The sequence below is a fragment of the Saccopteryx leptura genome, chromosome 6 (assembly GCF_036850995.1).
Source record: "Saccopteryx leptura isolate mSacLep1 chromosome 6, mSacLep1_pri_phased_curated, whole genome shotgun sequence".
NCBI lineage: Eukaryota > Metazoa > Chordata > Mammalia > Chiroptera > Emballonuridae > Saccopteryx > Saccopteryx leptura.
Window position 1 is genome coordinate 36,027,348 of NC_089508.1, and position 24,889 is coordinate 36,052,236.

Sequence of the window (24,889 nt, forward strand, 5' to 3'; positions counted from 1 at the left end):
ACAGTGTGGGGTGGTGAGGAGACGAGTGTGGGCTCCTGAGTCCCAGACCCAAGCCTGACCTCAGCTCTGCTCTCGGAAGCTGCCCAGTGCCAGGCCCACCACTCAGCCTCTCTGAGCCCCCCTCTATCTGGGAGAGCAGGGAACAGACAGAAGGCACTACCACCAGATGTGTAAGAGGTATCGAGTGCACAGCAACATGCTACCCCTCTGCCCAGAGGGGCACAGGTGTAACGTAAATGTCTGGCACACTGGCAGGGGCAGGGCCTTATGCCCCACACAAGGAGGTCTGGCCAAGGCAACCTAAAATCTGGTCACTTCTGTTAACTGTGCCCCTTGGCAAGGGACTACATCTGCCCAAAGGGAGGGGTACCTTTTTCTAATGCATAGGAAGGGGCTGTTTCCTCACCCCTACCATGCACCTATGGACCAGACAGGCTTCCTGAAGGGGCAAGAATCCTGTCCCCACAGGCCCCGTGTTAATAGTCTGGACGTACTGGATTAAACAAATTTTAATGTAGCTACTAGACATTTAAAACGCCACATGCCAGCATGCCTGCAGAGAGCCCTGCAGCCTGAAGGCCTGCGCTCCACACACCTCTGCCCTCTCCCCTCCTGCCTGCTGGCCACTCACCTCTGGCAGGGAAGATACGGACTCGAAGCTCAGGCGATTCTCAGCACAGGGGGGAGACCGGCCGCTGGGCCTCCTGCAGCTCTCGGGGCCTGCAGACTCCCTGCGCCCCTTCCCCTGCAGCGAGCAGAGGGCTGTCATCAGCTCCCGGGTAATTGGGGGCTGATCCCTTCTGCACCCCAACATGCACAGCACCTCCTGAGCCCTAAGAGGGCTGGGCTTTGCTGAGAGCCGGCCTCGGATCCGAGCCACTCCAGAGTCAACTTGAACTGCGAAGTCTGGGGACACAAATCCCTGCCAGGCACGCGGCCTCGGAAAAGCCCAGCCCTCTTGACCCTCGCAGCCCTGCTGCGTGCCGCCTCCTCCTCTTCCCCACCTCCCCCACCCTGTTAGTCATGCGCGTTGAGGGTTACACGGGTTCGCGTCCAGTGCTGAAACAGGGCATGCCAGGGGCTCACCAGGGCGTGACAGTGAGTGAGGGGTTAAGAAGTGCCGACGGCTGAAGTTAAAGAACAAGGACGGAGGGGTGGAGAGGGCAGGGGAGGGGATTCTAGGGTGGGCGTGAGCTTGCACATGCCAGGGAACATGCAAGGAGGAGGGGAGATCAAAGAGACACCTCACCATAGCGCCCCGGGAGAAAAGTAAAGCGTTGGCCCGATAGTGCCAGCAATGGAGGGCGGCCAGCAGGGAGCTGGCAAAGTCGGCTACCTGCTCCGCCACTGCCAGGCTCTCCTCCTCCTCCTCTTCCTCCGAGCCCGGGGGCTCCAGCCCAGACCCCTTCTTGCTGCCTTCATGCCCTGCCAGGTCCTCCAGAGCGACCTGAAAGGCCTGCTCCTCCTCCTCGTCCTCCACCACCACCACCTCCTCCTCCTCCTCCTCCTCCTCCTCCTCGTCCTCCTCCTCCTCCTGCTCTTGCCGGGCAGCCCCTTCGGCCTCCGGCTGCAGGCCCCGAGTATGGGAGGGCTGCCCGAAGTCCAGGAGAGCGCCAGCACTGCCTGCATGCTGTTCAGAGCACAACACCCTCGTGGCCAGCCTCTGGGCACCACCCCCTCCTCCTGCCAGCGGTCAGGTGAGGAGGCTTTACACAGACATCCACATCTAGAGACCCACCCCTGGTCTCCGCTGGAGCCCAGTGAGGACTGGGGGGGCGGGAGGGGAGGCAAGATGGGGAATGGGGTAAGAGGGGCTTCTCATGGTTGAAAGCCGGGGCCTGGGAAAGCTAGGACTGAGGCCTGGGCAGGAACTCAAGACCCAGAGGCCTGCCTGTCCCAGAGAGAGAAAAAATGAGAGACCCAGGCTGGGCAGGCCACCACCAGGGTGCCGTTTCAGGAAAAGGGTATAGGAGGGTCCCCAGGCAAGGGCCACAACTTATTCATCCCTGTGACCCTCATGACAGAGGATAGCGCACAGGAGGTGCCTGACAGGTGTTTGTTAAATGAATGAAGACAGTGAGAGCTGAAGGGGCCAGAGGCTGACCCGGGCAGTCCCACCCCTCTGTCCAGCCAGTCCCCTCTGCCCAGCAGCCTTACCTTCATTCCTGCTGCTGCTCTGGCTGCTGCCACCACCGCAGAGGCCAGCACATGGGGGTGGGGGGGTAAACAGAAGAAAGAACCTCTTCATAGAGGCCAGAGACCTAAAGCCCCCTGAGGAAGACCTCTCTGGGTGCCTATTCTCAGGAGCCTCACCTTTCAAAGGAACAATGGACAGACCCCCTCCTCAGAAAACAAGGGACAAACAAGACCCATTCCCGGGAGGAATGAGTCCCCTCTAAACTGTCTGCGACACATCCACCCAGGTGGTTACCGATATCACCTCAATGGCTGCCCACCCTTCACACTCACCTTTCTCGCTGAGCTGCCTGAGCAGATGTCTGGTTGGCTCTAAGGAGGAAAGGAATGGGCAGTCAGTGCAGGTCTGGAAGCAGCTGGGCCTGGCCTGGCCCGCACACCCACAGCACCACCAGCCCATCACCACCTCAGTGTCCATGCAGGCGTGCTCCCCTCCCCCCAGCCCCAGGACCTGAAGGAGGGGCCTTCACACCTACCCCACAGGGAGACAGGGCCACGCTCATCAGCCCTGGGACCTCCGCCGTGACCACCACCAGACCCCAGGAGCAGTGCTGTCCAGTCCCCTGAACTAGCGCAGCTCACCCGGGGAGCCACCGCCCCACACTGCCCCCTTCAGACCAACTAGCCACATTTCCGGAGTCCAGGCTGGACCTCAAGCCCCATCTGCCCCGACACGAGCACCTCAGTACATTAGCTCCAGCCCCGGCTAAGCCCCCTCAGAGCTCCCCAGCTGCAGAGCAGAGGTCGCGCCCGGCTTTCTGCGGCCCTGACGGCCTGGCACCACGAAGCCTCGCTGCCTTCTGGGGAGAGTGGCCTGGCTGGACAGGGGCTGACCAGGCTCCGGGGACAGAGTACAAGACATATCCACTAGTCTGACGGTGTCAGCACCTGTACCCCGGTCTTTCTGGGGACAGGCCTGAGACAGGCGCGCAGGGAGCAGAGGACATGTGCCGAGGGACCCCTCTACAGAGCCGTGGCCTTCGCCATGCTGTCTTTGGTATTAAGTAGGAGGTCCACTGATAAACTTGGAGCCAGGAGGGAAGTTGGCTGAGGTCCCTTAGCTGCTCCTGGGGAGGGGGGCATGCAGGAATACTCTCTTCTACTGCGATGTGAGCATGCACGCGTGCACACACGCACCCACACACACTATCTGCACAACATAAGTAAACATCCAACTGTTTTCATAAAACACTTAACTTTCATTTTAGACCTCGTAATCAAGAATATTTCATAAGTGACATATTATTACAGTAGCACCTTACTTTATCCGTAAGTTTTATCTATGTGCCCATCTCAGCTCTCTGGAAGCAGGAAGCAGGAAGCAGACAAGGCCTAGAGGCGGTCAGAGCAGTTGGCTAAGAGCAGGCATCAACGCTGCTACACAGGGACCCATGTCCTCTCTCCTCAGCAACTTTCTGGCCTGCTTTTACATCCACTCCTCCCAAGTTCAACAGACTGGTTTCTAACAGACTGAAGGGGGAAGAAGGGATCCTACAGGCAAGCACACTAAGACAGATGAGAACAAACACTGTCAGCCGAAAGACGGACACACACCGCAAATGTAGGCTGCCTCCATGGCAACCCGCAGCCCCCTGCTGTGGGGGACCCTGGAGCACCTAGCAGTCCACACACCACAGTGTTGCCGTTGTCTCGACTTCAGAAAACTCTGGCCAGCACCCTCTTTTTTAAAGGCTCAACAGTCTGAAGCATGGTTTTAGAAAGATGTCTCTTTTTCATATGGCTAGAACTAAACCACAAAAACAAGCACACAAACAAAACCCAACTCTTTTATAGAGTTTCCAGGCTAAAATCTCAGCCACGTAGAAACTTAAGCTCTAAAATGGCTCACTGCCCGAGTGCCTTGGTAGCTACAGTTTGGATGCTGACATATCACAGGCAACGTTACTCTTACAACACCATCGTCACTCACGGACCGTGTCCGCATGCCAGAAGTGTCCAGTTTAAAGCTGCGGCAGAGTAAGGGGGATGCCAGAGGGACAGGAAGATTATAGAAGAAAGGAAAGAAAAACAGGAGGGCCAGAGAGTTAACATGGCCCATTTGGGGCTTTTAACATATGGCACCATAAAATTTTGCAACCATGACAAGTTTGCTTAGGGTTCAAGACCCACTGGTAGCAATACCAAACAAAAGAAAACCACAGCAGCTTTCCAGAGACCGATCAGCTCCATTCAGAAGACTGATGCGCACGCATCAATCTGCCCAGTTCAAGAAACACGTGGGTCATGACCAGCACACCGTGAAGATCGAGGCCAGGACGCTGCGCCCAGTCACACCCGGCTCTCTCTCTCCAGGGCTCTCTAGGACACTTCTCACCTCAACTCCCACCACATGAATAAGTTTGGCAGGTACCCGGCTGAAGCCAAATCAGTCCATGGGCCTCAGACCGAAGGGCAGAGTAAAAACAGTTGCAGAAAACACTCATCACCAGGAGAGCCGAGAATAAAAGCAAAGTCTTCTCTTTTTCAATAGACGATTCACTCCAATAACTCAAGTACACAGTAATGAGTCCAGTCATGGAAAACCCAGGAGAGGAAAATGGAACTTTTTCGTGAGACCCAAAGTAAATATTTCCTGTCTGGAATTGATGCCACTTGAAGTCTAACTTGCTTTCCCCGCATCCTGCCTCTGCTGTGTTCCACAACTGGGCTGGGGCCCACCCACAATGTCCGAGCATTACTCCTGGCTGACGCCCAGTATTCTGAGTGGTGAATAAGGAAGGTTTCAACGGCAGGGGAGCTAAAAAGGGTGCCAAGGCCTGGGTGGACAAGCATCCTTAGGCCCCTGGAAAAAGTAAGCTGCCCAACCTTGGTGGGCAAGAAGAGCCCGGACGTGCTTGGTGGAGGGCAGCACAGGCAAAGACGCTCCACACACACTCACCCTCAGCCTGCCTCTCCCCAGAATTTCTGGCGGTCAGAGCCAGCCCCCAAATACTGCGGCAAACGGTCCCCCACCTGGTCAAGGGCCCTATGAAGATGCCTCTCTGCCCACACAGCCCTTCTCTTACCAGATTGCCGGCGCCCCTGGCGCACGTGGGTGAATACCTCATCCTGGGAGGACCAAGCCTTCTTCAGGCGCTCTGGGCTATAGCGGTACCGATTGGGATCTGCACCCAGGAGAGACAATCAGGCCTTTGGGACACTCTCAGCCTCGGCCTAGACTCTGACTGCACTCGACCACACCGCTGCTGCCCACCCCCAGGCCAGGGGCCAGCAGCCTCCAGAGCTCCCTCCTCTCCCACCTTCCAGTCTGCCCGTCAGCAGTGCGGCCCCTGGGCTCGCAGCAGACCCCCAGCCTCGACAAAAGGAGCTGCCCACTCCTCCCTGCTCCCTGGAATCTGTGTCAGGCCAAGCTTCCCCAGGATGCAGCCTGACCTAGGAAGGTGCACAATTAGGGACAGAGCCAGCAGAAAAGGTACACTCACAGTAAGAGTCCATTTCCAAGATGGCTTCCTTGGCCTGGAAGGGAAGAAAACCCACCTAGTTACATGACCGTGCCATACGCTGTGCCTCCCCCCACCCCTGTGCACAGCCTCGCGATTGCTGAGTGAGAACACCCCACTGTGCTCTGCTGAGGCCTCGGGCACCTGCTGGACTGACCCCGCTGTTTAGGGAAGCCGAGGTCCAGAGTGTGAGGGCCTGGTAGACCCCCACAGCTGGCTCTGAAAGACACCCTCTCACACCCCATCAAGATCTGGGGAGGGGTGCCCGAGGAACACACCTTCTGGGGGATGGTGGTGTGGTGGTTCTCCAGGATGAGCCTCTTGATGTGGTGAGTCCAGTTCCGTTTCTCCTCCACTGTTTTGGCCTGGAAGGACCCCAGGGCGAGGGAGCCAGGGGTTAGCACAGGCTGAAGGCACACGACGCAGGCCGAGCAGGGCAGAGGTGACAGGGGGGCCTCTGCGAGGTCACTCGGACTCATCCGCACAAGCCTGAGGTGCCCACAGCGACCACCACCTTCCAGAGGGAGACCCGAGGCTCCACACAGGGAAGCGAGCAGGGGAGGCAAGCCTGTCCCCAGCCCAGCCCCCTGCCCCGCACCTGGATGCTGTACTGCTGCTTGCTGTGCTTGTAGTGGGTGACGGTGAAGCACAGGGAGTCTCTGGTGCTCTCGATGAGCATCAGGGAGGAGCACTAGGGTGGAGAAGGAGGACAGGTAAGCACAAGGAGCAGGGAAGGGGCAGCGGACCTGGGGCCCCAGCCCCTCAGGAACATCTGGGAAAGCAGGGAGAGGAATCTTAGAGGAATAGGGCTGTGTCCACACTGATGTGGGGCCGGCAAAAAAGACTAAGAGGGAAGGGGGCTAGGAGGGAGGGGGGCTAGGAGGGGAGGGGGCTAGGAGGGGAGGGGGGCTAGGAGGGAGGGGGCTAGGAGGGAGGGGGGCTAGGAGGGAGGGGGCTAGGAGGGGAGGGGGGCTAGGAGGGAGGGGGCTAGGAGGGAGGGGGGCTAGGAGGGAGGGGGCTAGGAGGGGAGGGGGGCTAGGAGGGGAGGGGGCTAGGAGGGAGGGGGCTAGGAGGGGAGGGGGGCTAGGAGGGAGGGGGCTAGGAGGGGAGGGGGCTAGGAGGGGAGGGGGCTAGGAGGGGAGGGGGGCTAGGAGGGAGGGGGCTAGGAGGGGAGGGGGCTAGGAGGGGAGGGGGCTAGGAGGGGAGGGGGGCTAGGAGGGGAGGGGGCTAGGAGGGGAGGGGGCTAGGAGGGGAGGGGGGCTAGGAGGGAGGGGGCTAGGAGGGGAGGGGGCTAGGAGGGGAGGGGGGCTAGGAGGGAGGGGGCTAGGAGGGGAGGGGGCTAGGAGGGGAGGGGGCTAGGAGGAGAGGGGGCTAGGAGGGAGGGGGCTAGGAGGGGAGGGGGCTAGGAGGGAGGGGGCTAGGAGGGGAGGGGGGCTAGGAGGGGAGGGGGGCTAGGAGGGGAGGGGGGCTAGGAGGGAGGGGGGCTAGGAGGGAGGGGGCTAGGAGGGAGGGGGCTAGGAGGGGAGGGGGGCTAGGAGGGGAGGGGGGCTAGGAGGGAGGGGGCTAGGAGGGAGGGGGGCTAGGAGGGGAGGGGGGCTAGGAGGGGAGGGGGGGTAGGAGGGAGGGGGCTAGGAGGGATGGGGGCTAGGAGGGGAGGGGGCTAGGAGGGGAGGGGGCTAGGAGGGGAGGGGGGCTAGGAGGGGAGGGGGACTAGGGGGGAGGGGGCTAGGAGGGGAGGGGGCTAGGAGGGAGGGGGCTAGGAGGGGAGGGGGGCTAGGAGGGAGGGAGCTAGGAGGGGAGGGGGCTAGGAGGGGAGGGGGCTAGGAGGGGAGGGGGGCTAGGGGGGAGGGGGCTAGGAGGGGAGGGGGCTAGGAGGGGAGGGGGCTAGGGGGGAGGGGGCTAGGAGGGGAGGGGGGCTAGGAGGGGAGGGGGCTAGGAGGGGAGGGGGGCTAGGGGGGAGGGGGCTAGGAGGGGAGGGGGAAGAGGAATGGTGGCAGCCTGGTTACCGGGATGTGACCCTTGTAGACAAAGTGATCTCCCCGCTTCTTGGTGACAAGCAGCGCTTTGTCAAAGAGGAAGAAGGTCTTCTCACTCCGCACACGGTGCACACGGAACGTGCCCTCCAGGACGAGCTCCCCATAGATGGTCAGGTCTGGCCCTTTCCAGTTGATGAGCAATGACTGAATCTCCTGTGGCAGAGAAGCCCCGACCCCAAGGGTCAGCTTCTCATGACCTTCCTAGGACCCCAGAGGGCTTCAGGGGACTCCCAAAAGTCCCGCCACCACTGGTTCCCCCCAGGGCACCTGCCCCTCACGGACCCCGCCTTCAGCTCACCCCAGCGGGGCAGTCACATTCGCTCTCCCAGCCCCACGCCCGCCTGACCACCCCTGCATGTCCCTACAGCCCCCAGCCCAGAGCACCTGGAGCCGCACGGCGTGCTCATGCCTCCTCTTCATGTCGTTGATGTACCAGGCCACACAGGTCATGGTGTCAATGGCGTCCTCCACCACCTCGAAGCCATCCTCCTCTTCATCAAAATGTTTGGCAATTTCCTGCGTGGGAGACAGGGGCTTAGACAGCCCACAGACTTAAGGGTCCACCCCTCCCCCAGCTGCTCAGGGAAGCTTCGGGTCACCTGGAGCAGCAGGTGGTACTTGAGGATGCGCTGGACGGGCTTCAGCAGGTAGGAGCCCAAGGGCAGCGAATGCTGCAGCAGCTCCTGCCGGTCCCGGAAGAACGTGGCCTGCTGCTTGTCCCGCATGCATTCCGTCAAGGCGGCCACAGAGCTGGAGTGGGGGAGGGCTGTCACCGCTGAGAAGGCCAGGACGGGGAGGTGGGGTGCTCCAGACTCACCAAATGGGTCTGCCTCCCCTTTCCGCCCCAATTACTCACTTGGGATAGTTGTTACAATACTGGGTATAGATATCAAACTCTTGACTCTAAGGAGAAACGAAAAATAGTGATTTCAGGGAGACTCCCATTGGGCTGTAAACCCAGGTGTACCAAAGACATATTGCTGGTCCCCAGAACAAATCTGTCTCCCTTTCCCTGAGCATCTGCAGATCCATCTTTGTATCCCTCTGTCTGGTACATGCCCTCTACCCAACAGCCCCCGTCTCTACCCCAGAACACCCTCCCCATTCCAGACAGGACACCTGACACTTTCCCTGGGGAGGGGCCCTCAGGGCTCAGATGTCCCCTGAAAGTGGGATCTCCTGCCCCACTGAACCCCCAGCAGAACAGGACAAGAGGCAAAGACCCAGCCCATCTTACCCTTTCCACAAAACAGCTGGCCACAGCCACAGGGTCACTGTTGCAGTTGTCCAGGTCTCTGAGTAGCTGGCTGTGTGAGGGAGAGGTCGTCAGACCCCGGACCACACACAGACTCGACAGCTACCAACACACCATGCCCCCTCCCCAGCCTCCTGGTGGGGATACACAGCCAGGTACACAGCCAGCCCTGGAGCCATGCCAGAGTCAGGGCTTCCACCCTCCAAGTAGCCCTGCCCAGGGCAGCAGTCATAGAAAGCATCCAGCAACACTGCAAATGTGGGGCGCAAAAAAGACCCACATGCTCAGCAAGAGGGAGAAGGGACACCAGTACCCACCTCGGGGGAGGACACGGCTCCTCTGTAGGCAGGAGTCAAATACACAAAAGCAGAGATTAAAGGAGAAAGGAGAGAGGGGAGACTTGCAAAAGAACCAAGGCCCCCAATTCAAAACGATGCAGTAAAAGGAGAGAGAAAGGGTGAGCCCCAGCACCCCTGGTTGTTAGATGGGAGCACAATAGGAGACCCTAGAAAGGTGCTCCCCCTGCATCCTCCTCCTGTGCTCCCCCTCTCCCCTGACCCCCACAATCCAGCCTAGGTCTCCTTCCCAGACTTCTCTAGCTTGCACAGCAGGAAGTCTCCCTGCCCATCTTAAAGGGCCTGGGGTAACGTTCCTCCTAAACTATCTGCAGCGTCACCTTAAGCTCTGCTCCTCCTGACGGGCGCCCTTCCCCTGGAGCATCTTTGAGCCCAGGAGGCACTCTGGATTCTCACCAAGCCCCTTTGCCCTGAAGCGGCCCCTTGCCAGGCCTTGTTCAGCCTCCCCCATCACATCGTGCCTGATCTGTGCATTCCCCTAATAGGTCAGATCACCTCCAGGGAGCCCTGACTTCTCAGGGGATCAGTAGGAAGATGGAAAAGAACTTAAGAGATGTGCAGGTGGGAGACAAAGATGAGAGGGACAAAGGGGCCACAAAGGGATACAGGGAAGAGTATCATGTGTAAGGGTCAGCAGCTCCCTGACCAGGCGCTGGCCCAGGCTAAATCATACAAGCACATGGCCGCAGATGATCTCCCACCTGACAGAAAGCACATCAGCCCCAGGGCACACGGTCCCACATGTCCTTTCTCCTGCAGGGAGCTAACTACATATCTTTGTACAGGGATGGACCACCCTTCCCCAACATCAGGGATCAGGCCCTGGGCCCACAGGTCACAGCCCAAAAGCTCAGAGACATTAAGGATTCCTCCTTAGGCCCTGAGATGGGCTTCACAGGTAGAACATAGTGGATGTCGGGCCCACCCCATACCTGTTCAGTGCATAGATGCTTTCTATGTTCCCAAAGAGGGCGCTGACTTGTTCTGGCTTCAGCAGTCCGGGTGTGTCAATGATCTTCAAGAGGTAGTCCTGCACAGAGAGAGGTATCGAGCTCGGCCCCTCCCGGCACAATCCTGTCCCCAGCCACATCTCATTTCTGCACCACATTTTATAGCTACAATGCAATTTCAGACATCACCTACTCTACTGGGTTGGAGAGTTCCACCCAAAAATTAATATCTACTTGGAACCTCAGAATGTGACCTTATTTGGAAATAGGGTCTTCACAGATCTAACTAGTTAGGGATCTCAAGATGATCTCATACTAGATTTAGGGTGGGCCCTAAATCCAAGGACTAGTGTCCTTACGAGAGAGAACACGGAGAGACAAAAGAAGGCAGTGAGGAGACGGAGGCAGAGATAGGGGTGGAGGAACCACCAGACGTCAGGAGAGAGGCCTAGAAGGCACTGTCCCTCAGAGCGTCCAGAGGGAACCATCCCTGCAAACACCCTGATTTCTAACTTCTGGCCTCCTAACCCAGACAGAATAAATTTCTAAATTTCTGCATCTTAAGCCTTGTGGTTTGTGGAAACATGTTACAGCAGCTCTGGGACACCAACACACCTCCCTCGCAGCAGGTGGCTTCCACAGCGGCAGCCACACAGCCACCTTCTCCCGCGTGCCCAGCCCAGTGGGAAACGCGTCACCTACAGAGCCCTGCGAGGCAGGTGCACCGTCACTTTCCAAATGAGGAACCTGAGGCTCCCCGGTTACCCCATGCCTGAGACCCCACAGCTAGGAAACTGAGCAGGACTGTGGGAGCAGAAAGGCGAGGTCCAGAGCCAGTTTCTTCACCTCCCTCAGTCTCCACGGAGCACAGGAGCCCCTCCCATCTTTGTCAAGGATGCCGACTCCCTGAGGATCTGCGGGAAGTTCCCTGGCCAGAGCAGCCTCTGACCCAGAGTCACAAGGTAGTGTGAGCAGTCAGCAGCTTCCCCACTGGTCCACGGGCAGCAGACCTTCCGAGATAACGTGTCAAGGAGAACTGTCCTTCCAGGTGGAGGCAGGTGGTTTATGCGAGAGAGCTGAGCCACCAAGACCCACGGCGCCTCTTACCTCCACGATGCTGCGTAGGTCCTGCACGTACATGCGCTCCGTTTCCACGATTTCCCGCACCACGCGGCCCAAGTAGCTGAGCTTGTGCGCAGGCGCCGCTGCTGCCCGGCTGTTGAACGGGGACAGGGGTCCCTTCTTGTTCAGCCAGCTGCTGGAGTTGTTGTTGCTGTTGGGGGGGTGCCGGCTGCGTGGGGAGCCTGCCCCATTCCTGGCTAAGGCCTCAGGGCCACTGGGCTCCTCCATGGTGCCACGGCTGTCGCGGGAGGAGCCTGACGAGGACGCGGTAGAGGTCAGGCTCACCGGCCGCTCCTGGCTGCCATCCTGGCGGAGGGAGGCAGAGACGGGCATTCTGGCATCGCTGCCTGGCGGGGGCGCTCCGGGGAGATTCTGGGCAGGAGAGACAAAGGGTTAAAACTTTGAGCCCTGACAGAAACAGAAAGTAAAAGGGTAGCTGCCAGGGGCAGGTGTGTGTGTGTGTGGGGGGGGGGGGGGTTAAGGGATACAGAGTTTCAGTTTCGCAAGAGAAGACATCTGCGGATAGACTGGTGGTGACAGATGCACAACAATGTTAACAGATTTAATGCCACTTAAAAATGATTAAAATGTAGATTTTATCTTACAGGTATTTGCCTACAATTTTTAAAACAGCAATTCTGAATCCCCAGGAAGACCCTTTCCCCAGACCCTTTAAGCATCTACAAGGATGCCCAAAAAACATTTCTTCCTGACTCTGACAGGAAGCAGAGCTCTACCTCTACCTTTCCAGGGTGGAAGAAAGGTGGACCGCTTCCAGGGACCACAGGGCTCCAGAAAAGCAGAGAAGACATCTCTGCCAGAGCCATGGCAGGGGTGCCCTCTGATGGAAGCCCATGTACCTAGGCTCCCAGAGGCTCAGCTCCTCACCCTCTGCCCCAGGGCTGTGTCTTCCATAAACCATCAAAAAAGGGCGATGCTAATGGTAGTTCTCAAAAAGCACTTCTCAAGCCCTAGCCCGGTAGCTCAGTTGGTTAAGAGTGTCGTCCCGACATGCTAAGGTTGCAGGTTTGATCCCCACCCAGGGCACATAGGAAAATTAACCAATGAATGCATGGATGAACAACAAATCCGTGTTTTTCTCTTTCCCTTTCTATAAAATCAATCAATCAATAAAAAAATTTTTAGAAGAGTCAACCAATGAATACATTAATAAGTGAAACAGCAAATTGATGTTTCTCTCTCCCCCTTCCTCTTCCAAATAATTAAAACAAACAAACAAAAATACTTCCCAAGCACCCACCTGTCGGAGTCTGTGCTGGAGTCACTAGACAAGGGCAGGCAAATATCTTGCTCTTATAATTTAAGACAACACATATGACAAAAGGTGACAGTCTTCCCAAGATTGCAAAATCTCTAGGATGCCAGTAAGTGTACAATGAACCTGAAAGATTCTGGATACTGGCAGAGAAGGCACAGGAGATAGTACAAAGGCTGTGCCCACATTACCCCCTGTCCCTACCCCCAGTCCCTGGTACAAGCCCCTGACTCACCCTGGCTCGCAGGGCACAGGAAATTCCCCAAGGCTGAGCCAGCGGTGAATGTCCCTAAGCTCCCCTCAGCACAGCAGGCAGGAAGCTGCTCCCAGGTGAGGCAAACACAGCCTCAGGTGGACTTTATTCCCTGAGCAGGTGATGCGGCTCACAGGTAGGCCTCCCTGGAGCAGCAAGTCGGGGGGGGGGGGGGGGCTGTGGCCTTTGAGAAGAACAGAGACACTCCAACCTCCAACCCAGAGGACCAGAGCTCACAACACCGCTTTCCAGAATGAACATTTGATTACCGTTTCCACAGGAAAAAACTTTCCAGAGCTGTACCCCCATCTCCACTGACCCAAAGCCCTCCACCTCTAGTTCTAGGTCTCAAAACCACCAGACCACAGACCACAGCTATGCGGAGAACAACGAAGATGCCCTCATTCCAGTAACTATGAGTGTGACCCCTGGTTTTCTGTGCCTCTGTCCCAACTGGAACCAATACCCCAACTTGTGCCCACACCCCCGGGCTCTAGCTTTGGCAAATGTTCTCTCTGCCTGGACATTATTTCCTCCCCACCCATCCCATGCCATACCACCCGCCCCCACAACTGGCATCACTTATACCCAACCTTCAGATTCAGATTAGAAGCCAACCCCTTCTAGAAACCACCCAGAAACCAAGCCTGTGGCAACTCCTCCATAATCTTTCAGCACCCCAGGGCTATGCCTACTCTAGTACTCACTGCATGAGAAGGCAACTGGTTTGAGACACCCTATCCTAGACTGTAAGTGACCTAAGGGCCAGGGCCTTAAGGATGACCTGGCAAATGAATAATGATGGTGAACAAATTGGTGCTTCTACTGAGCTAAAAGTCAGAAGCATGGAGACCTATTTACCATCCATGCTAGCTCAGCAAGGACCCCTCTCAAGCACAGGGCTTTGTCACTGTGTGTCTCAGCTGGAGAGGGATGTCACCCTCGAAATGCTCTATGAGTCTCTCATTTTGCAGATGAGGACACAGTGGCATCACTGAAATTAGTCCTGCCTTCTCCCTCCCTTCAAGTGCAATGACAGGACGAATTAACAAGCACATTTGCGTGAAACTGAACATCGCAGAGAGCCCTTGGGAAATGCAGCGTTGCTGCTATTTTCCTCCCTTTTCAAAAGGGCCTTTAAAATTAACCAGCTAGGCCTTTCTACAGAACCAGCTGGCAGGGTAATGCCATGTCATTTCAGCACAAACAAAAAGACCCATACTCTCCCCCAATCCCGTGGGACTCTGGTGTCCTTCAAAGCACAATGCACATTGCATAGTCAGACACACCCCACACACACACACACACACACACACACACCCCACACACCCCACACACAGCCCCCTCCCAGTCAGTCCCAGCCGGAAGGATAGGGGCAGGGACTTATGGCCTAAGACCTTTCCCAGACCAGACCTGGGGTCAGTCAGCCCCTAGGGGGATGTTAAAGAGAAAAGGCCCAAGTCCCAAATGGATTTCACAGCTGGCCAGGTCACAGCCCCCCACCCTCCCCCATCTCTCTCTCTCTCTCTCTCTCTCTCTCTCAGAGATTTATCTCTAAAGGGTACCTTCCTTTTTTTTTTTTTACAGAGACAGAGAGTCAGAGAGAGGGATAGACAGATAGGAAAGGAGAGAGATGAGAAGCATCAATCATCAGTTTTTCGTTACAACACCTTAGTTGTTCAATGATTGCTTTCTCATATGTGCCTTGACCACGGGGCTACAGCAGATCGAGTAACCCCTTGTTCAAGCCAGCCACCTTGGGTCCTAGCTAGTGAGTTTTGCTCAAACCAGATGAGCCTGCACTCAAGCTGGCGACCTCAGGGTCTCGAACCTGGGTCCTCCGCATCCCAGTCCGACGCTCTATCCACTGCGCCACCGCCTGGTCAGGCTAAAGGGTACCTTCTGAAGGTTGCTCTTTTGGGATCCCATGGCAACATAAGCACATTTTCAGATCAGAAACTAAAGTATCTTTTCTACTTGAAGAAATTTTCTCTGATTCAAGATTGGCCATCTGCCTGCAAACCAAGATCACATTTTCTTTTATCTTCTCTTCTTTTTTATTTTTAATGAGAGGAGATGGGATATAGAGAGACAGACTCCTGCATGCGCCCCAACCGGGATCCACCCGGCAACCCCTGCATGGGGCTGATCTGATGCTCAATCCAATCTAGAGAAGGGGAAGAAATAGAAGGGGAAGAGGAAGGGGAAGAGAAGTAAATGGTCGCTTCACCTGACCTGGGATCAAACCTGGGACTTGCACAAGCTGGGACAATGCTCTCTACCCACTGAGTCAACCGGCTAGGGTCCAAGCTCACATTTTCAAAGCAGCGCCACTGCCCAAATCCTCCTGGGACTAAAACCAAGCATAATAGCTAAAATGTTCTAAGTGGTATAGGTATAACAAGTCGCTTCCACCTTGTAAAAACTCTATGAGGTAGATTCTACTATTACCTTTATCTTACAGATGCTGAAACTGCGGCCACAGAAGTAGCATGTGGTAGAGTCGGGATCTGAACTCTAGTTCCAGTGTTCATGCTCTCCTGCCTCCCAAATGGATTTCACACCAGCTAGGCCCACAGGCAAGAATTAGTCACAGCCCTGAGTGCCATGGCTCTGCCTCAGCATAAGCCATGGGGGGCTTAGGAAGACTTGAATGATTAGGGTTTTTGACGTGACATTCATTTGCCCTGCAGAGGTAAAAGGCTCTGAGTGCTAAGATTCCTTAAGGCTATTTCCAGACCAGCAGTGATGTGACCTGACCTTTTACCCTCCTGTTAGAACATCGTAAAATATAGATTCCAGTCAAAGGATTGCAGGTCCTGGAGAAGGGGCAAAGCATGATGTGGTGAGGCTGGAATTCCTTGAATGATGAGAAAAGCTGGGCAGTGGCCAGAAGACGCAGGATCCCAAAGCTCTCCTCCCTGCCGAGGAGGACTGGAAAAGAAAGCTGAGACCCGGGGAGGGAGGAGGAAAGAGCAAATGGGCAGTGAGAGCGCACGAGGCCCAGTCCCGGCGGGGCCTGTGAGCAGACAACACCTGACGGTGATGTGAGAGACGCCACGCTCAAACCGAGTGCATGCGGGCCCTAAAATAAGAGCCTGTCCCAGACATGTCTGTGTGTGTAGTTCAGACTTTCCCAGGGACGGCGGTAGGGGCTGCCCACATGCCCCTGGGCAGAACCAACCTTTCCTTCCTCGCCACTGAGCATCACCTCATGTTGTAAGGCTCACCCCAGAGCCAAAATCAGAACTCAGGTCTTCAGGCTCATCTTGGAAGACCTGTCTCCTGGGGGAGTGGGAGTCCAGAGAAGGAGGCGACAGGCAGACAGCAGCCCAGCCCGCAGGCCAAGTGACTGTGGCCGCTCCGTCCTACGACACCACGTCTCCCGCTCCCCGACCCGTTTCCCAGCCGTGACCGCGTCCATCTCTCAACATGAATCAATCCAGTCAATCATCAGTCAGTAAATGAATCTTCTAGAAAACCATGTATTTCAAATTCCATGCCTGTGAAGCCCTCTTGGACAAGGTCGCCTAAGACCTATCTCTTTGAAGGGCCCAGGAAGCTGCTCAGACTTACACCTTTAAGAGCCTGGGGGCAGAAGAGTAAGGGAGATCTGAGTTTGTTTGTTTCTTTAAACTTTCTCTACCTCCTGAGGTGCTTCCCTAAATAGCCGCAGGCAGGGGGCAGGCAGGGGGCAGGCAGGGGGCAGCAGGCTTCACCAGGCTCCTGGGGTCCCCAGCACAGCTGACAGTGCCAAGTCCCCACCTGCTCCTCCCCCTGTGCCTGCACCATGCCCCCAGGCGGACCCGTACCCCTACCTCCGAGAAGAAAATGAAAAATCCACAATACCACCCCTTCCGTGTTCTGTCCTCAGGTCTCTTGTCACTGAGGGAGTAAGACACGGCTTCCCCCGGCCAACTTCAGAAAAATATGGTCTCATGGGGGCACTCACCTTCTAGAGAACCTCTGCTTCTCTGGTCCTGGGGAATCCCAGGACCCGACACCACTCCCTGCTGGCCCTGCCTGCCCGGCGGCCAGTGCACTGAGAAGGTAGGCCAGGGGAAGGGCCCTTGCCGGTGAACCCTCTGCACAGGCCAGCATTCTGGAGGCTTCCCAGAAAACAGTCAGTTCCAGGAGGCTGGTGCAGGTGCAGGGGAGGCCGATGTCACCCTCTCACCCCACACCCAAGAGTGGAAGCCTGACACACCACGCCTGCTCTGGAGGCAGGCAGGCAGGGAGTGTGTGTGGGGGGGGGGGGTCCCCCAAAGGCAACCACTCCAAAATCCATGGGCCAAAGCGGGGAAAGGGAAGGCGTTGGGCCGGCACCTGCACTGGGGCAACTCCTTCCTCGGGGACCGCTGACAGCCTTCTTCCTCGCAATACAGTCAGAGGTTCTCCACACCCAGGCAGCCAAACAGCCTCTGACCTTCCCCAGGCCCGTTCCCAACCCCACTGTCAGGATCTCCTCGCAGACGGTACCAGATGGAAGCAAAAGAGAAAAACCACAACTTTTCCTACTTTCCCACCTTTTCCAGGACTGAAGCACTGCGAACCTCCAGAGATCTCAACCGAGATCCTGAGTCACTCACTGTGCTCTCGCCCACAACTCTGCCCACAGCTCTGCAGTCACGCCGCCCACGCAGCTTGCTGGACTCTCCCCCAGGAGAAGCCTGGCTCTAGCCTGTGTGTCCCCACCGCACCCTCCCCTCCCCGCCCCTGTCCTCCTCATCCAGGCTGTGCTTCTCTCCCCCGCCTCCCCTGGCCAGCAGAGGGTGGGCAGAGCTGAGTGAGACCACCTTCCGTTACAACCACAGGCTTTCCCCAGGAGAGTCCCTGAGAGGGTCTGGCTCTCTGCCCCGTTCTCGAGGAGTTTCCTCCCTCTGGTGCCTCCCTTCCCTCCCCGGAGACTCGGGGGCCCAAGGCACCCTAAGAACAGACAAGGGAAGGCTCCCCGGGGAGTGAATGTGAGCAACGTGACCACCAGAGGCTGTGCAAACAGTGTGGCCGGGGTTTCTGGGCCACCCTAGCCCAGGCCAGCTGGCTCAACTTCGTTGTCCCTCGTGACTTCAGTTTCCCACCCCCTAAGAACAGAGGGGCCACCAGGTACGGCTGCGTCTCCCCAGCAGGACTGCGGCTGCTGGGAAGGAAACATTATGACTGCCAGTGAAGCCCTCTCATGTGAATTCTGGCAGGAAGTCTGAGCCTAGAGACTAAAGTCCAGAAAACTCCCTCGGGCTGGCCTTGGAAGAAGAGGAAAGCTCCTGGCATCTTGTTTCTATGGGAACATCGCTGGCCCACACCTCGCTGTTCGTACCAGCCCATGACCCCCACATCTGCTATGGCTCATGTTGTTCCGTAAACCTGGAACGTGTTCCAGACCCTCTTTCCCTACACAAAATTTGGTCAAACCACTTCCTTCAGAAATGCCTCCTCAAACATTTCCAACTCTTCCAACACACACCCTGTTGTAGACCAAATAATGCCCCCCATCCAAGGATGTCACATCCTAATCCCTAGGTTTAAGGAGTCCGTGAATGTTACCTTATATGGCAAAAGAGACTACAGATGTGCTCAAGTTAAGGATCTTGAGATGAAGAGGTTATCCTAGGTTATCTAGTTGAGCCCGATGTCACCACAAGGCTCCATTTTAAGAGGGAGGCAGCAGGACTCACAAGTTGATGTGACAACAAAAGTAGAGGGACAGAGAAATGACAGGGAGATGCTAGTTGCTAGCTTTGCACGTGGAGGAAAGGGACCACAAGCCAAGGGACCTAGGCAGCGTCAGGAAGCCAGAAAGGGCAAGGAAACCAATTCTCTTGGAAGGAACATAGCCCTGGGGACCCAGGCTCACTTCTGATCTCCAGAACTGTAACGTAATAAGTGTTTTTCAGCCACTGAATTTGTGGAGCTCATTGCAGCAGCCACCGGACCCTATTACTGAAAACACTTTTTAAAATTATAATGACCTTGAGTATTGCTTAAAACACTGGTCTCTGGGGGTTCATATACACAGGCTTTTCTTTTGGACTAAATGGGAAAACCCAGTGGGCTGGGCCTTCTTTCCCATATTCTTTCTTCACCCCTAGCAGGCAATGCACGCAGGAGGTGCTCAAAAATATGCCTGCTAGAAGGACTACAGGATGGTGCCTAGAGGACCTCTCACCACTCCCTCAGTCGATGAACGATAACAGTGGTCAAAGTCAAGACCTGAGCCAGTTCCTCCCAGACTAATGGGTTTCCACATCAGTCACTGCCAGCAAGTTTCCAATCAGCCAAGAGGCACCCAGGAGTGGTGACTGCTCATTCACCCCACCAGTCTTGTCCTATTTGGCCCCAGATGAAGGATTAGAGCAGGGCACAGCTGCCCCGCCATGCCACATATAAAGTGAGCAGCCACAAAAAAAACTGGGAGGAGGGGAAAGCGGCCATGGGACTACTTTGGGGTTTGGAGAAGGAACTGCAATAAGGTCCCTCTACAAATACGCCAGGAAAGGCAGTTCAGCAGCTTTCACAGAGACACACCTTAAAGGCATTATGAGAGGAATTACTGATGGTGTTTTTTATAATTGATTTAAGAGAGAAAGAGAAAGGCAGAGAGAGAAAAGCATTGACTTTTGTTTGACTTATTTATGCATTCATTTGTTGATGGTTTTATAAGTGTCACATGACCCTTTTTTGTCAAGTGTTACTGATTTTAGAGAAGGGAGAGAGAAAGAGAGAGAGAGAGAGAGAGAGAGAGAAAGTGAGACATACAGACAGACAGAAACATCAATTTGTTCCAGTATGTGCCCTGACTGGGGATCAAACCCACAACCTTTGCATATTAGGATGAAGTTCTAACCAACCAAACTGTCCAGACAGGGCTCATTGGTTAATTCCTGTATGTGCCCTGACCAGGGATCAAACCTGCGATGTTGGTGTATTGGGACCACACTCTAACCAACCGAGCTACTCAGCCAGGGAAATTACTGTTGATTAGAAATTGCTATTGCTCACAGCCAGGGTCGGTCAACTTGTCCCAACAGTACTTGTTATTAAGCAAAGAAATGATACAATGTCCCCAGAAGATGAAATAGCCAAAGTCAGTGCTAGAAGTCACTCACAGAGAGAACCAATGTTCCCAGAGGCCCTCTCTCATCTCTAAGTCAAAAAGGCTCATAGAACCACTGCTCCTTATCAACAAAATTCAGGGACCCAGACCTGCCAGTTAAGCCATTTTGTTGCCCCTTATCCCCAGCGTAGGAGTTGCTTGATTTCAGGCCTCTAGGCTGGGGTGGGGGTGCAGAGGACATAGGAGCCACACCTTCAGGAGCTGCAGCATTTACTATGGCGTCAGGTTCAAGGCATTGGAGAACCTTAGTAGGAACAAAGTGGGAGCAGAGGGGCCGAGTTCTCAGCAAGGAAGAGAGAATACAAAAGCGTGTGTGGGCACGGGAGTCCACAGAGCCCAGAGGTTAGATCCAGAGGCTTTGGAGTCAATCAGACCTGGCTTGAACCGCAGCTCCTCCACTTTACCAGCTGTGCGGAGCCTTGGGCAAGTCGCTTGCCAAGCTTCAAGTTCCTCGTCTGCAAAATGAGACAGCCATCCTACCAACCTCACTTACCTACAAGATTGCGATAGTATGAGTGAAGCTCTCTGTACCACATCTGACACACAGGAAGACCGCCATCAACGGTAACAATGATCATAATGATGGATAAATTATTATTTGTTCCACAAGCAAACAAGACATAAGATTTTTCTGATTTGTGCCTAAAATGTTGAACCACATCTCAAATTAATAATTGAAGATATTTGTTAAACTTGGTGAACCAACATGACCTAACCCTGCCCACCAACTATCCATCATCATCTACGAGCCCAACACTGATTCAGACCAAACTCTTACAAGAGCAAATATAAAGCAATTCAGCTGGAAAGGAGAAACAGTCTAACATCCATGCCCAACAGGTCAAACCAGAAGATGAAGTGTAAATAATTAAGAGTCCTTTGCTGTAGCAAGCAAGATGCCTTCCTCTGGGTTCCACCAGGAGAGACTGAATGTCCTGTGAGGAACTAGAGAGGAACAGAGCTGTGGGCAACAGGCCTGAGCAGGAACAGAATTCAAGGTTATGTGAGGTAGCAAAATCACAAATTAGTGACCGATAAAAACCATCCTTGACACTAGTCCTTGGGTTTTTAAAGAAAAGAGAAAAATCCAGCTTCAGCGTAGACACACGGAGGGGCCAGGACATGAAACAAAGGAGCAAGGTAGTGGGAAAAGCCCTGGTTTTCACCGTTTTCTAAGGCCTAGAGAACATCAAACAGGGGAAAGCAGCAGAATGGGTAGGATGGACCCAGGGACTCCAGCTAGCACGGCGCCAAACCAGCCCTCGCTCTGTTCCAAGCCAACTGGATGTAAGGAGCAAGGCAGTGATTGGTGCCATAGAGCTAGCCCTCTTTCGGGATAACACCACCACCTGAGCTGTGAGCTTCAGAACTCCCTGGACAAGTACTTTTAAGCACCCATGTTGCCCGAAGATATCGTGGCAGCCTTGCAGAAGATGCAAAACTGAATCACACGTAGAACCCACTCCCCAGAGCTGCTACTCTGTCAGGAGAAACAAGACAAGTGCATCCATAACAAGAGGCGGCAGAGAGTGGTGTCAGTGAGCAGTACGGGAACTCCTGATTGCCTCCAGTCTGGGGCAACACTTCTGAGCGTGAGGCCTGCTAGGCCCTGGGGACACTGAAATAAATAAGACGTGGTTCCTGTCTTTGAGGAACTGAGCTCTAGAAGGAAAAACAGCCCTGTAATAGATGACCCGCAAAGCAGTGCCTTGAATGCTGGTAGAGAAACAGGAATAGTAACTGTTAGAGTAGATGGCACTACCTGGGGGGATAGTGCAGATGTAAAGAAGGAGAGGACATCTCAGCTCAGTCTTGAATGATGAGCAAGCTTTTGCCAGGTGAAGAGATCTGAGGGCGTTTGATGCAAAGGCAGCAGCATGGGAAAGCTGAGTCCCTAAAGGGCCTGGACTACCCAGGAACCCAGGCAGCTGGCAGAAGAGACCGGGCTGGAAGGCAGGCCGAGGCAGCTGGAGGACTCAGCAATGGCTCCGTGGGAAAGGACACACCTGAGCCAGGCCTGGAGGAGCAACTACTGAGAGGCAGGTGCAGACAGGGCTCTAGGAGATGAGGTGTGAAAATATGCCCTAAAAGGGTCCAAACCGCCACAGCGCTATGGCAGTAGTGTCCAGACAACCAGTGTTCGAGAACCCAGAAGTGCAAGAAGGTGCTGACTATTCAGTTTCAAGGGGGAGAGAGAAACCCAGGGAGCCCCTGCTAGAAAGAAGAATGAGAGATTCCGACCCGTGAAGGGGGAAGAAACGAAGCCCCAAATAAATGTAAAGCTGAGAAGCTACCTGGGAATTAAATGCTTCTAAAAGCAGGACGAAGGCCCTGGCTGGTTGGCTCAGTGGTAGAGCGTCGGCCTGGCGTGCAGGAGTCCCAGGTTCGATTCCCGGCCAGGGCACACAGGAGAAGCGCCCATCTGCTTCTCCACCCCTCCCCCTCTCCTTCCTCTCTGTCTCTCTCTTCCCCTCCCGCAGCCGAGGCTCCATTGGAGCAAAGTTGGCCCCGGGGCTGAGGATGGCTCTGTGGCCTCTGCCTCAGGCGCTAGAATGGCTTAGGTTGCAACAGAGCAACGCCCCAGATGGGCAGAGCATCGCCCCCTGGTGGGCGTGCCAGATGGATCCCGGTCGGGCGCATGCGGGAGTCTGTCTGACTGCCTCCCCGTTTCCAACTTCAGAAAAATACAAATAAAATAAAATAAAATAAAAAAGCAGGACGAGAACAGCTACTCTAGAAAACTGAGGCACAGGGCTTAACCGGAAGGGAATCTCTCCCACTGAAATTTCAGGCCAGTAGCTCCCCGAGGCTGGGGGAGGGGTCAGTGCACACCTTACTACCTCAGGGATTTTCCCTTTTCCAAATTCTCACTTTCCCTCCCCAAGCACGTTAGATTTAGGGGGCAAGGCTGCCAGCAGGACAGCTCCCCCAAATTTTCTCTCCAGTTCTAAGCATGAGCATCTGGACAAGTGTGTAAGTGTGAGCAGCCCCCTTTGGTGAATGGCTTCAATCTGCCAAACAGTCCTGGCCTTCCCCATCCCTCGGGCACTACAGCAAGAAAAGTGCTCCAACTTCGGTGCCTGACCCAGGGAAGTTACAATTGTGGGTTTCCAAGCAGATCTTAAGAGTCATACACAAAGGTCAGTTCCAAAGGCCGCCAGCCCTCCGGACAGCAGCGCCTCCGGCCCCTCCCCTCAGGAATCCCTGTGGTACAGAGCCAGAGGGCCCCTCTTCATTCCACAGCACCTGCCCCACCCCCAACCCCTAGGCCCCTGCCTTCCTCCTAAGGGGCCTCACCAGGGAGCCCCAGAAAACTCATCCAACCAGTTCCCAAGTGGGAGGAGAGGAGCTTTCTCCCCCAGCTGAGAGGTCACACAGACCATACTGCGCACAGGAGCGCACCTGTCACCAAAACCCAGATTCTGGGGCCAGGGAGTGCCCATGGCACACAGTGGCTTGGTCCAGGCAGAAGAGTCCTGCTCCTGGAAAAGCCAGGCTTTGACTCAGGGTTGAAAGACATAGCCAAGTCAGGATCTGCCTCCTGACCTCCCTGCTCCTATGGCCCAGAGCTCCAGAAGTTGTGGGCACTGGCATGGTGAGGACTGTCCCTGCCCGGCCTGGTGGCATCCACCAATGACAAGACAGGGCTGGGGAGAACTTCCTTTCACCTGCTCCACCTGCCACTTCTGACTTTATCTAATAACAACCCACTGTGAATTCTGAGAAAAGGATATTTCAGGAAGAAGTGAGAGATTAACTCAGCTTTTCTCTGTCCGTGCGTGTGCGTGCGTGCGTGCGTACGTGTGTGTACGTGTGCTGGGTCACTTCAGCAAGGGCCCCTTCTCTGACCCCCAACTCTGACTGTTCGGAGATCAGAAGACCCTCCGCAGCTGCCTAGCAGAATCACTTGCAGTCACCTTCAAAAGGTCACAGGACTGTCATGCTTTTACCCAGCCAAGACGGACAAATCCACTAAAAGAAGCCAGGCAGGATAAAAAAACGCCCAGCTGTCGGTCCTACAGCTGCACCCGTGAGGACCTCAGTTTCTGAACCCCCAAGGAACAGACCTACCTTTTGCCCCACAGCCTGTGGCTGGCCAGGTTTCACGGGGGAGACTGGCAAGGCTTGGAGGCTTGGAGTTGACAGAGTCCTGGTCACACCCCACTCGTACCCCTGGCCTGGCCCCAGCTGGGTACCTACTGCTTTTCTCAGAAGGGCGCCCATCTGAGCACCGAGAGGGCCGCGAGGGACCAGGGAGCTGCATTCTTCCAAACCGGCAGCTGAGCGGTTAACAGGCTTGTGGCGAGCAGAGAGCTGCCACCAACAGCCTGGGGAATTAAAGCGCCTGCGCCTCCTGCAAAACCTCTCCAATAAACGTCCTATTCAGAACCAGTTTTGCGTGTGGGTCATACTTTCTGCATTTCTATCATTCCTGATTCCTGGGAGGCCCCTAACAGAGGAAATGCAGCTTCCCACTCCAATTCAGCAGGTCCCCAGTGGGTGGGGACTCAGGCCAGAGCCAGGCAGGTGAGAACCACACTGCGGAGGACATGCAAACATCTACAGCAATCAAACACAGGGGACACTAACTGCAGGAAGTCTAACACTGAAGACGCATGAACAAAGCCTGATCATTCACCAGCACAATAATACTCCATTTATGCAGCTCCTCCCCCACCCCAGGCTCTTCAAAGCCTAAGGATATTAACCCTTCGGGCATTAACAGCCAGGCGCAGAGGGGAGGTGCAGAGGGGAGGGGCAGGTGAGCGGCAGGTATTATCTGTTTTACAGATCAGGTACCGAGGAGCAAGTGGCTCCCACAATGCCAAAATAGAAAACAGTATCAGGTAGCAGTTTATTTGGGCATACCAGA

The 24,889-nt window shown here is 55.4% G+C and overlaps 1 protein-coding gene across 9 annotated transcripts in view; it reads right to left on the reverse strand.

Annotated features, from left to right (window-relative positions):
• PLEKHG3 (pleckstrin homology and RhoGEF domain containing G3) overlaps positions 1–24,889 on the reverse strand; it is a 77,049-nt gene that overhangs the window by 3,835 nt on the left and 48,325 nt on the right. For 2 of the 9 annotated variants that reach the window (XM_066388039.1, XM_066388040.1), the window contains exons 2-16: positions 11,362–11,748; positions 10,237–10,334; positions 8,931–9,000; positions 8,550–8,596; positions 8,293–8,443; positions 8,078–8,209; positions 7,664–7,846; positions 6,256–6,348; positions 5,936–6,022; positions 5,640–5,673; positions 5,223–5,321; positions 2,470–2,508; positions 2,158–2,183; positions 1,250–1,630; positions 632–745 (exon numbers count right to left, since the gene is read on the reverse strand). In XM_066388039.1, the coding sequence (XP_066244136.1) occupies positions 632–745; positions 1,250–1,630; positions 2,158–2,183; positions 2,470–2,508; positions 5,223–5,321; positions 5,640–5,673; positions 5,936–6,022; positions 6,256–6,348; positions 7,664–7,846; positions 8,078–8,209; positions 8,293–8,443; positions 8,550–8,596; positions 8,931–9,000; positions 10,237–10,334; positions 11,362–11,748 (1,941 nt within the window). Of the gene's footprint in view, positions 1–631; positions 746–1,249; positions 1,631–2,157; positions 2,184–2,469; positions 2,509–5,222; positions 5,322–5,639; positions 5,674–5,935; positions 6,023–6,255; positions 6,349–7,663; positions 7,847–8,077; positions 8,210–8,292; positions 8,444–8,549; positions 8,597–8,930; positions 9,001–10,236; positions 10,335–11,361; positions 11,749–16,857; positions 17,086–17,231; positions 17,252–24,087; positions 24,216–24,889 lie in introns of those variants that run through there. The other 7 variants (XM_066388037.1, XM_066388036.1, XM_066388038.1 and 4 more) reach the window with 7 other exon arrangements.